This window comes from Salmo trutta, chromosome 36, assembly GCF_901001165.1.
Source record: "Salmo trutta chromosome 36, fSalTru1.1, whole genome shotgun sequence".
Taxonomy (NCBI): domain Eukaryota; kingdom Metazoa; phylum Chordata; class Actinopteri; order Salmoniformes; family Salmonidae; genus Salmo; species Salmo trutta.
In genome coordinates this window covers 19,530,690-19,542,743 of record NC_042992.1, presented here as the reverse complement: position 1 = coordinate 19,542,743, position 12,054 = coordinate 19,530,690, and the positions used below count along the sequence as shown (strand labels likewise).

The window sequence follows — 12,054 nt, the reverse complement described above, 5'->3', positions numbered from 1 at the left end:
GGTAATGAACATTGCTTCAGAAGATTATTTTGTCTGATATGTGATTAGGAATGTATTCACATTTTTTGAAGGGTTTACATTAATTCAAAGTTCATTAAAAATAAAAATCCCAAAGATTCTTCTACTCCGCATGGGGGTGGGATTTGATGGACTATTTTGTTTAGCCACTAGGTCTCTCTGGTATTCTTCTGAACACTTCTGAACACTTCTGAACACTCTAACATTGATTTGTTGTTGAATGCTAATACTGTTGCTTGAAGACCTTCTTGTTCAAGCTGGTCGGGTAAATGCTCTGTCTTGTGTAGTAGTTTTGAGTTACTCTTTGGGCTAATTTTAGGAGAGGTTAATGAAGCCATTTTAAGGGGTGTGATTTGATAATGAGGCCTTGTTGGAAAAGTGTTTCTAAGCTCTGGGACAAATTTGCACAAGCTCCACAGTTTTCAGCCCAGTTTAATTTAAACTCTCGTAAGTGTTAGTTTTCGGGGTCAGAGTCTGTCGGCTGCGGATTGTAACACGTTTATTAACAATGTGTTTTTTGTGCATTGAAGTCGTAGACCCAGAGAACAAGTTCAAAAGAATGCCTTTAAAACACTAGGCCAGTTATTCATTGTTTCATTGTTGATTAATCATGAGTTAATTCATTTATTTTGATTCATAACATGCTTTGTGGTTGTAAAATTCCACTTTGGCCAGAGGGATGGGAGCTAACCAACAGTGACTTGGTAATGATAGAAACAGGGTGTGGTGACTGTTGAGATTTCGGTTGCAGATTACATTTTTCCTACGGCTTTTACGAACACGGGTTAAGGCGTTGCCCCTTACAAACATAAATTGCTTTATTTAATACCCATTTGCTTTACAACCTAAATTAGGAAATGACTCTCTATATTTTTCACTGGAGAAGAAATGAGACTGGGATTATAAGAAATTCTTAGCACTCTGGATGGAGAAAATCGGGGTTTAGTGAATTTAGACATGCACACACACACACACATGCACACACACACACACACACTGAAACAAACTCTGAAAATTGCTCTCATGCTGATCCCCTCCATCCTACAAATTCCTTTAATTCAGTTTGTGCTGCAGCAATGCCGACTAAATGGTTTATTTTATTTTGAGTGCAATTTCGTACCCATTGTATGCTTGACATAAACATGGACAAATGATTTTTTTGAACATTGACTGTAATTCAACTCTATAATCAGTTTATACATTCCAATTTAATTCCTTCTAACTTAATACTCAACTACTTTAACAGCCACTTCACACGCCTTATCAGTAACTATAGGCACAGATTGTATTTATCAAAATGCCATCAACAACACTCAGCGTCTGGCGTCGTTACTGCTTATAGAGCATGAGTTCTGTTTATGGCCCAGAGCTGAACGGCAACCGTTGTTTTAAGTACAAAAAATTCCTTATTTTTTTAGCTTTGTTGTATTTAATAGAGGAACTGTTGAATGTTTTTATTTACTGATTGTGGGAGAGAGATGCGAAAAAAATAGAACCACCACAGTCTCCATCTTATTTGGTACAGTCTCCATCTTATTTGGTACAGTCTCCATCTTATTTGGTACAGTCTCCATCTTATTTGGTACAGTCTCCATCTTATTTGGTACAGTCTCCATCTTATTTGGTACAGACTCCATCTTATTTGGTACAGTCTCCATCTTATTTGGTACAGCCTCCGTCTTATTTGGTACAGTCTCCATCTTATTTGGTACAGTCTCCATCTTATTTGGTACAGACTCCATCTTATTTGGTACAGTCTCCATCTTATTTGGTACAGTCTCCATCTTATTTGGTACAGCCTCCGTCTTATTTGGTACAGTCTCCATCTTATTTGGTACAGTCTCCATCTTATTTGATACAGTCTCCGTCTTATTTGATACAGCCTTCGATTGAAGTGGTTCTTGAAAAGAGATCCAGTTCTCTTAATCATTTTCCCTCATTCCTCTATCCATGTGTTTAATATACTGTACTTATTCCTCAATGATGCGTGACACTAAAACATTTCTCTCTTGTCTGTCTGTGTGTGCTGCTTGCAGATATGGTGAGGAAAAAGAACCCCCCTTTGAGAAGCTTCGGTGGTGAGGAGGAAGGAGAAGGAGAGGCTCTGGCCTCGGAGGCCACCGGGCCGGATAGCGAGGACAGTGCTGGGTGCCAGGCATCAGAGCCCAACGGTGCCGACGGGCTGCTGCCAGCCGAACCGGGCCGGGCCCACGTGCCGGTCCCAGAAGAGCAGGAGGACCCCTCCTCCTCCCCTGGCTCCGTCTCAGGCTCCATCGAACAGGAGGGAGGAGGAGGGAGGGGGGGTGGAGGAGCAGGAACAGTGCCGACAGTCGGCAGCGACACGCCTGGCTTTAATTACCCCAGCCACAAGAAGGGAGGAAATGTAGTGTCCTTCCCCTGCCATGAGGTGACAGACTCAGATCTGCCGGCGCTCCCATCCCGGGCCCAGCCCGATGGGGCTGTGTCTCTGTCTCCGCTCAGATCAGAACCAGATGAGGGGGGAGGGGGTCAGGCACGCAGCCCGGCTGGGGAGCTGCTGCTGGGGGAGAGGGGGGAGGCCGGGGAGGGAGGAGGGGGAGAAAGGGTGGGTGTCAGGGAGGGGCTGCTGCTGCTGGGCGCCCAGGGGAGGGGCTACAGCAGTGCCAGCGGCGTCATCGTCCAGGGCGTCACCCGTAACGGCGAGGACAGGGACCCCTCCTACAGCCCCACAGGAGGTCTCTCAGGTCACCAGGATGGTATGGATGGCTCTGGATACCCTTTGCTACGCCCCCTCCACCCACACAGGGTGGTAGGTGAGGGGGCCGAGGACACCATGCCCAGTCCCCTGGGGCCCGAGACAGGGGTAGCCCCTCCTTCCTCTCCCAAATTGCAGGACTTCAAGTGCAACATCTGTGGGTATGGTTACTATGGGAACGACCCCACGGACCTGATCAAACACTTCCGGAAGTACCACCTGGGCCTACACAACCGCACGCGGCAGGACGCAGAGCTGGACACTAAGATACTGGCTCTGCACAACATGGTGGGCTTCTCCCCACAGAGCCTCCACGCCAAAGACGCTACCCGGCCCCCGTCCCACGCTGCCCTGACCGGAGCACTACAGGATGCTGCAGGGTCCACACGGTTGTTAGTCAATGGCACCTACGACGTACAGGTAAATATGCTCTGCACACCATTTTGTATCAACTCTTTGTATAATGTTTACATGATTCGCATCAGTTTCTGGGCATTTAACAGTGTGTTGGTTAGTGGGTATGTGTTTGTCTTACATAACCAGAGAAACTCGAAGTATCAGAAAGCCCGTCAGTAGTACTGTATAATGGTAGAGTCCCTGCCCGACTAGATGCCCAGGCGTAGCATTGCATCAACCAATTGTTACCTGACACATCATCAACTGTGCAGCCGGGAGTCAGATTGCTGTATCATATGATGTGGTTAGCTGATATGTTAAATATTTATCCATGCGTTGTGTATCTGGCAATGTAGTCGGACAGGAACTCAACCATTCTCTGCATTGAGACGCAGGCCAGCCGTGGTTTGAGACTTGTCTCTTAGTGGGACACTTGAGTCATCAGAGTGACTGGACACCCACGGAGAGAGGCCTCATGGGAACTGTAGTCTGTTTTATCACTGTCATAAATACATCTCAACTTGAAACATTACATTCATGGACTATGGTTTAGCCATTAGTTTAAAGCTGCAAGATGTAACTTTCTGGGCCACCTGACCAAATTCATATAGAAATGTGAGTTATAGATATGTCATTCTCATTGAATGCAAGTCTAAGAAGCAGTAGATATGTTCTATGTGCCCTATTTCTATGCTTCCCGTTCTTTAGTTTTTGTTACTATCGGTTTTGTACACCAGCTTCAAACAGCTGAAAATATAATATTTTTGGTTATTGAAAAGCTACTTCACTGCGGTATAGATGGTACAATGATTCTCTACAATATGCATTGCTTGCTTTGTCACATAAACTGAAATTAGGCGAACTATTTGATTTTTAGCAAGCAGGAAATGGTGGAGCGATTTCTGCATATTGCACCTTTAATATCCATGAAAATGCCTGCCAAACATATATTGCACACATGGACCATACAGTACCCCCACTGTTTGGGAGTTTGAAACATTATCTAATATATCCAAAAGAAAAGAGCCATACGTGACTCGGTGCTATTACCAACCTCTAGTTTGAAAGATATTTCTTAGTAATCATTGTCTCACTATCCATATCAATTGGATGTCACCGGGTTCGAATATTGTCACTATGAAATAAAAAAATAAAAAAGTAGAATCAAAAACACTATTCTGTATTCATCCCCTAGTGGAATTTTCCATGCAGTAATAGCGAAGGCTGCTCATTTGTCATTACCCAATGAAAAGGGGGGAAAGAGTGTAGGGAAAGTAGAGGGAGCCAGTGAAAACAGGCAACTCGATTTATTTTAAACGAGGGGTAATGAACAGATGTCAGAGCCATTTATCTGCACAGCTTTCGCTGCATGCGGTTTCTCCCTCAACTTCAACAATGTCATGTTTACAATTCGAGTGGCGTATTTAACTCCAGTGTTCCTTAAAAATGAGGTGCCTTTGGCCCGGGGTCTGGGCCTCTTAATGCCATATCATACAGCAGGAAGGGCTATTTGTCCTTTAAGCCCACCAAGGATTGTAATTACCTCTAAATTAGTTTTCCTCCTTAAAAAAAGTCTGCCTGTCTCTGATGGCTCACTAAGGGCTGATGCGTTGATGTGGCTGTCACCTTTTTTACTTTCTCTCTAACACTCATCTGGTGTGTGTGTGTGTGTGTGTGTGTGTGTGTGTGTGTGTGTGTGTGTGTGTGTGTGTGTGTGTGTGTGTGTGTGAAAAAAATTCCCCCAAAAATGACAGACTTGTCTATCATGTTATTTGTGTGTGAGTTGGCATGTGCTTCTGTCTCTGTGTGTGAGGGGAGTCAGAATGTGTGTATATGTGTCTGTGGGAGAACAATTCTGGTGAATGCCAGACTTGTGTGGTGTCTCATACAGACTTTTTGCATATTGTTATTTTTGGGAAAGTTTTGAGTTCCCCAGGAATTCACACCCTTACTGTCCAACACCCAAGTGAACGTTATGGATGGGCATTTATGTTTAGTCTACTGCACATGTCCACATATGTTCACTCTGAAAGAGCCTGTGGATATCACTTAAAGCGGCAATATGTAACTTTCTGGCCGACCCGACCAAATTCACATAGAAATGGGACTTATAGATCTGTCATTCTCATTGAAAACAAGTCTAAGATGTGGTAGATCTGTTCTATGTGCGGTATTTCTATACTTCCCGTTCTTAACTTTCATTTTTGCATCTTTGACTTTTGGTTTTGCACACCAACTTCAAACAGCCAAAAATACAAGATATTTCACAGCGGTTTAGATGGTACAATGATTCTCTACACTATACCTGCTTGTTTTGTCACATAAACTGAAAATAGTCTAACTATTTGAACTTCAGCAACCAGGAAATGGTGGAGCGATTTTTGCATTGTGCATCGTTAAGCATTTTTAAATAGATATCATAATCTTGTGACGTTGCTGTGGTCTTATTGCACTTTGCAGTCTCTGGACTCTGGAGACATTGGAGAGACACGGTAATACTTTTACAGACTGACCTCACATATGTAGGATCTTAATTTGAGCCAGTTTGCAACAGCAGGAAAATTCCTCTGCAGCAACAGGAAATGCAAATTATTATGTGGATTATAATTAATGGACATTTTCTGTATGGGTTGATACATTTTTCATTAGAGCAAAAAGTGGTAATTACAGACTTAAGATCGTACATCTGTAGTCTTACTGCATTAAGAAGGCAGAGAAAAGCAGACTTCATAGTAGCAAGATTACGAACGAACAAGGTGCATTTAATTATTTCAATTGTTTCACAAGCCCCATATTTTCCCACTTAAAATCCCAAAACTTGATTAAAATACACAAAAATGAAAATACATTTCATTCCATAGTAGACATGTTCTGGTATTACAGTGTATTTATTTTATTGCTCATATTTCAGAGGACGTTTCACTTGACTGACTGGAGCGGTCATATAATAAATGGTGTATGTAGCTAGTCTCTTCAGGCAGTTTTAGGAGCGACCGACTCTGTTTCAGTCATTACATATCGTCTAGAAAGTGACGTCATGCTGCTTTAAACCACATGAGGATCGAGACCTCCCACTTACACACACTGGATAGTCTACCAATTACAAAACCTCTCCGGCTCCAGGGTATTTCACACAGCCGCCCTTATGTTTTCGATTTGAGACGTTTTGTTGCAGACTTCGAGGTCAAGGTGCGTAGGATGTTGAAATTCAGGGAACATGTTTGACTGCAAGGTTGGTTTGGTTTGTTGCGTTTACTAGACAACAACCTTGACGGCTGATCCCTGCGTGGCACTCTCGATGTTCACGCCTGCACAACCATTTTCATGCTTTTTGGAAATAGAGGGGGGATTTGTTGTTTACTATTAGGGAACAGGTGTTTCTTTAGCAGTATTCAGATATAAACCCCTTCGTTCTACCGTACTGCTTCTGGTTGGCTGTATTGTCAACTTGAGCATCAAAACAATCTCAGTTTGCCATTTCCCTTGTTGAATAAAATGAGGGAGTTCATTTGTAATAAAGCGTAATAGACTGCATTGTTATACAGTGTGTATTACCATATAAACGAGCGGCAGTTATTGCAGGTGTTCAAGTTCTATAGACCCTTCACATCGACTCCATCTGCTCAATTCAATTCCTCTTCACTTTATCATAGAATCGCTGGTCAAGGAATTGTGAAATCTGATAAACCATTCTAAACTGAGCTCACCTCTGTGTAGATATAGATAATACGCCGTTCTCTTCATTCCTGGTCTTTCAGTGATGAGTCTGGGTTGGTGTTGCCAGGATGGTTTTTCTCCTGTGTCTCTGTGTAGGACTGACTGACTCACATATTGCACTTTGTGTATGTATTGCTCTGGGTTTATTTTGTATATCTTTATAATTTTCACAGATGAAAAAATATATGATGAGAGTTAAAAGAGAAATGAAAAGTGCATGGGGCTTGTAAATCACCTTCTCCTTTCACATATTTATCAACAAATAAAGAGTAGGATTGTGATAAATAATTGTTGCAAATTAAAATAAGGAAAACAAAACATAAGATTCAGCTAAATCAGGGGAAGAAAAAATACATTGAAGCGAAATGCATAATCAACATGAGTTGATGTCTCTTCCTCTTCTTCGTTGTGTTCCAGGTGACGCTGGGAGGCACCTTCATTGGCATCGGGAGGAAGACTCCGGACTGTCAGGGAAACACCAAGTACTTCCGCTGCAAGTTCTGTAACTTCACTTACATGGGCAGCTCCTCCTTGGAGCTGGAGCAACACTTTCTGTCTGCCCACCCGAACAAGATGAAGTCCCACCCCCCGCAGCTGCCCAATGACGACAAGCCCTCGGACAGGAGGGGGAACTGTGTAACACGGGGCGGTGGTGCGGAGGGGGCGGAACCGGGAAAGTGGGCGGACCGGGTGGCAGTCCGTGCGGAGGACGACTCGGTGGCTGGCTACTCTGTTCCCATCCGCGCCACCGACTCCCCTGGCTGGACGGGGACCGACGGCGGCGCCACAGCGGCGGACTATTACTGGTGTAAGTACTGCAGCTTCAGCTGTGAGTCGCCCAGCTCACAACGCCTCCTGGAGCACTACGAGAAGAGACACAACCAGCCTGGGGGAGGAGGGACCAGGGAGGGCAGCCCAGGCGAGAGGGAACGAGGGAACAGCAAGGCCAGGGATAGAGAGAGAGACCCTGATCGAGACCTGACCCCCCACAGCCGGAGGAAAGACAAGACAGGAATGGGTGGCACGACGGGGGCAACAGACCCAGAGACGGTGGTGACCAGCTACAACTGCCAGTTCTGTGACTTCCGCTACTCCATGAACCACGGGCCTGAGGTTATTGTGGTGGCGCCTCTGCTCCGCCACTACCAGCAGGCCCACAGCATCCATAAGTGCACCATCAAGCACTGCCCGTTCTGCCCGCGTGGCCTCTGCAGCCCTGAGAAGCACCTGGGGGAGATTTCCTACCCGTTCGCCTGCAGGAAGAGTGCCTGCTCCCACTGTGCCCGCCTCCTACTCCAGCTGTCTCCCCAGGACATCTCCCCGTCCCCCAGGCCCAGTGTCACCCACCTGTGTGACCAGTGTCCCTATGCCACCAGCGACATTGACCTGCTCCTGCTGCACTACGACAGCGCCCATGCCACCCATGGCGTGCTGGAGGTCAAGCCCGAGGAGGAGGGCGCAGAGACGGGGAGGATCTCGGCCCCCAAGGGCCCTCACGGGGAGCACTCATGCACCAAGTGCCATTTCATCACAGATGTGGAGGAGGAGATCTTCCGTCACTACAGGTGAGTAGTGGGGAGTTGAGTCTATTTGCAGACGTTGCTGACATGTTGTAGTTAGTCGACCAATCAGTTAGTTAAGGTTTGGTTCAGCTTCACATTGTAAACCTGATTTTCATTGGTAAAAATTAGTGTGGTATCATGCATCACGGCTCAGTGCTAGAGTCCAGCTAGTGTAAGCATTGTTGACATTGTTCTTAATTCAACTTTGGGTTATGAGATGATCTGTTGTGACGTTGAAGTAAATCCAGTTTTGCTCATAATGAGCAGCAGATTTGCGCTGACACACACAGTACATGTAGTTAATCAACTTTAGGGAATCGATAGTGAAATGTTAAAAGTCAAGTAATTCAATAACCCCTTTGTGGGCTTAGATTTAGTCTTGTCTTTGCCAGGTGTGTGTGTATGTGTGTATGCATGTGTGTATGTATGTGTGAGTGTCTCTGCGCTACCTTCCTGTGTGCCTGTGTATCGGGGTGGGTTATGGAAAATACTCTGCAACTGAACCATATAATAGATAACTGAGCCACTGAAATCACTCTATTACCTTCTATTACACATCCACATAAGATATCAATTACAGAGCATTTTTCCTTTTCAGCTCAGCGGCCTGTTTAGATTCGGCTGTTTGGGAATGTATCGATAGAAGTGAGTCTTGTGCAGTAGCTCGATCCATATGTCTGCTTGAAGCCTTTACAGACGCTGTGCCAGAGCGCTGAGAAATCAATTGTGGTAAATCTAATAGAAGTGCAATGCAGGAAATGTAAAACTTGTATTTCAGCTTTTAAAAGGCTTTTGATGTTTGTAATTTTCACTTTGAAATTACCGACTTGATTTTCCCTTAACGAAAAATGTATCAACCCCGACATTAATTAATTATAATCCACATAATAATTCACATTTCCTGTTGAACACTTGTTGGAGGCTTAATTTCTGTAATGGTTATAAAATGCTCACCGCTCTAGGCTAAGTGTTAAAGGTCGAAACAAAACAGCTAAAAGGCCCACCCTCAGTGTGTGAGAAACAGGGTCTTTCTTGAGTGTGTGTGTGATGTCCATCATGATCTGTAGACCCTGGAAGGTTTGTTCAGGTGGGCTCGGAGGGGCTCTGTTTCCAGACCCTGATGTTGCTGTGTGTGTGTCTGTCTGTGTGCCTGCTGAATAAGGTGCTTTTTGTATTCAGGCCTCATAGTTCTAATGCACAGAGGAGAGAGCAGAAATAAGACCTGCTTCTGCTGGGGTTCCCAGGAGATACCCCGCCTCAAACACTGTGTGTGTGTGTGTGTGTGTGTGTGTGTGTGTGTGTGTGTGTGTGTGTGCGGGATGGAATCAATGCCTGGAATGGAATTAATGGAACGGAATGGTTTCCATATGTTTGATGTGTCTGATACCATTCCATTTATTCCATTCCAGCCATTACAATTAGCCCATCCTCCTATAGCTCCTCCCACCAGCCTCCACTGGTGCATGTGTACAAATACATGTTGTTTCCACCTCTGTTTTGTATTTGTCTCTGTGTCTTTATACATATTACACTCTGTTCCATTCAACTACAATACATACCTGGATATGTGGTGTGCGTCTGTGAGTTAGCATGTCGTGCATGATGTCTGGTGTGCAGGAAGAGTAAAGCTTACCGCGTGTTCCCAATTGAAACAGTTTGCACATATATTATGATTACATTTTTTTACGTTTTTGTTCATTTTGGTCTTCGGCAGGTTTTTTCACACATTTTTTTATTGAGGCAAACTGTACTCCCTTTGGTCGGTGATTGGTCAGCAGTATTACTCCTTCAGTCTTAAATGAAGTGTTTGTTGTTATTCAATGAGAAACGACTAGTTTTTCATGCACATTTTTTCACTTGAGAAATACGGCACCAAACATTTTAGTTACCGTAAATTCCGGACTATAAGCCACAACTTTTTTCCCACGCTTTGAACCTTGCGGCTTAAACAATGATGCGGATAATATATGGATTTTTCCCGATTTTAAATTTGTTTTCTCCAAAAAAACACATTCTGTGATGTGCTCAGTTTTTTGGCGGCATGAAGCTGTCATTAGACCAATGAAATTGCCGAACGGGTTAAGGTCAAACAGTGACGAGAGCGACAATGAAAACGATCCAATATCGGTTGAAGCAATTCTGAGGCTATTCAACTCCGACACCGAAGGAGATGACTTCAGTGGTTTCAGTGCACAGGAGGAGGAAGATAATGACCAATGACTTTCTTGGTAGGCTACTGTTTACTGCTAATTTTTTATTTTTTGTTACAAGCCGTGTTTCGTTAAAGCCTATTTATTTTTGTTACAAGCCGTGCTTCGTTAAAGCATATTTATTTTTGTTACAAGCCTTGTTTCGTTAAAGCCTATTTATTTTTGTTACAAGCCGTGTTTTGTTAAAGCCTGTGTAAAGTTCATTTGTTTCAATGTACCGGTAGGCACCTGCGGCTTATAGACATGTACGGCTTATTTATGTTCAAAATACTATTTTTTTTTTAAATTCAGTGGGTGCGGCTTATATTCAGGTGTGCTCAATAGTCCGGAAATTACGGTAGATGTAAAATTGCACGACTAAGACCTCCTGGGAAAAAAACGTTACAATGAATGACACATTTCTTGATTTATCTTTATTAATTTTGACTATTTTGAGGAAGTGTTTCTGGCTATGTTGTTGCTACGGTGGCTCAAGAGGGACAAACAACAGGAATATTTACGCTTTTTTCTCGCTTCCAAGCGGAGGTCTTTAAAGAGTATGATGGTCGCATCGCCTAGCCGAGTTAAGCTAGGAGCAAAGCGAACCTATGTACTGTATGCAGACGCTTAGTGGCCTGCCCTGGTCTGGCTCTGTGCTGTAGATTTATGTGCTGGTCACCAACACATCAAACATATGGAAACCATTCCATTCCATTAACTCCATTCCAGGCATTGATTCCATCCCGCACACACACACACACACACACACACGCACACACACACACACACACACACACAAACACACCCACACACACAAACACACACACACTCAACTCCAGACCCCCACCCACCCTGCAGCCTGGACGTGAACACCATACTGATGCTGAGCCGTCTAACACACACACGCACACACACACACACACACACACACACACACACACACACACACACACACACACACACACACACACACACAGACACACACACACACACACACACACACACACACACACACACACACACACACACACACACACACACACACACACACACACACACACACACAGCCTACCCACCCTGTCTGAGGCCATCCCTATAAATCAACCTTCAGTGAGAGCAGAGCAGAGGGGGAACATTCTCCTTCTTTTCTTAAGGAACAATGAAGAGATGAAGAGGTGTATCATAGTGTAATATTGAGCAGCACAGAACACACACACATGTTACATTCTCAGTCAGCCTTTAGGGCTTACAGCATCATTACCCTGCACAGCACAGGTATGGAAGATGTCCACTGTAATATGTTTTACCCCCAGCCTCTCCAGTTCAGTCCCCCAGCCTCTCCAGTTAAGTCCCCCAGCCTCTCCAGTTCAGTCCCCCAGCCTCTCCAGTTCAGTCTCCCCCAGCCTCTTCAGTTCAGTCCCCCCAGCCTCTCCAGTTC

The 12,054-nt window shown here is 44.5% G+C and overlaps 1 protein-coding gene across 1 annotated transcript in view; it reads left to right on the top strand.

Annotated features, from left to right (window-relative positions):
- trps1 (trichorhinophalangeal syndrome I) overlaps nt 1-12,054 on the top strand; it is a 174,340-nt gene that overhangs the window by 34,189 nt on the left and 128,097 nt on the right. Inside the window, exons 3-4 of the mRNA XM_029734666.1 lie at nt 2,055-3,172; nt 7,283-8,430. Of these exons, the coding sequence (XP_029590526.1) occupies nt 2,055-3,172; nt 7,283-8,430 (2,266 nt within the window). The remainder of the gene's footprint in view (nt 1-2,054; nt 3,173-7,282; nt 8,431-12,054) is intronic.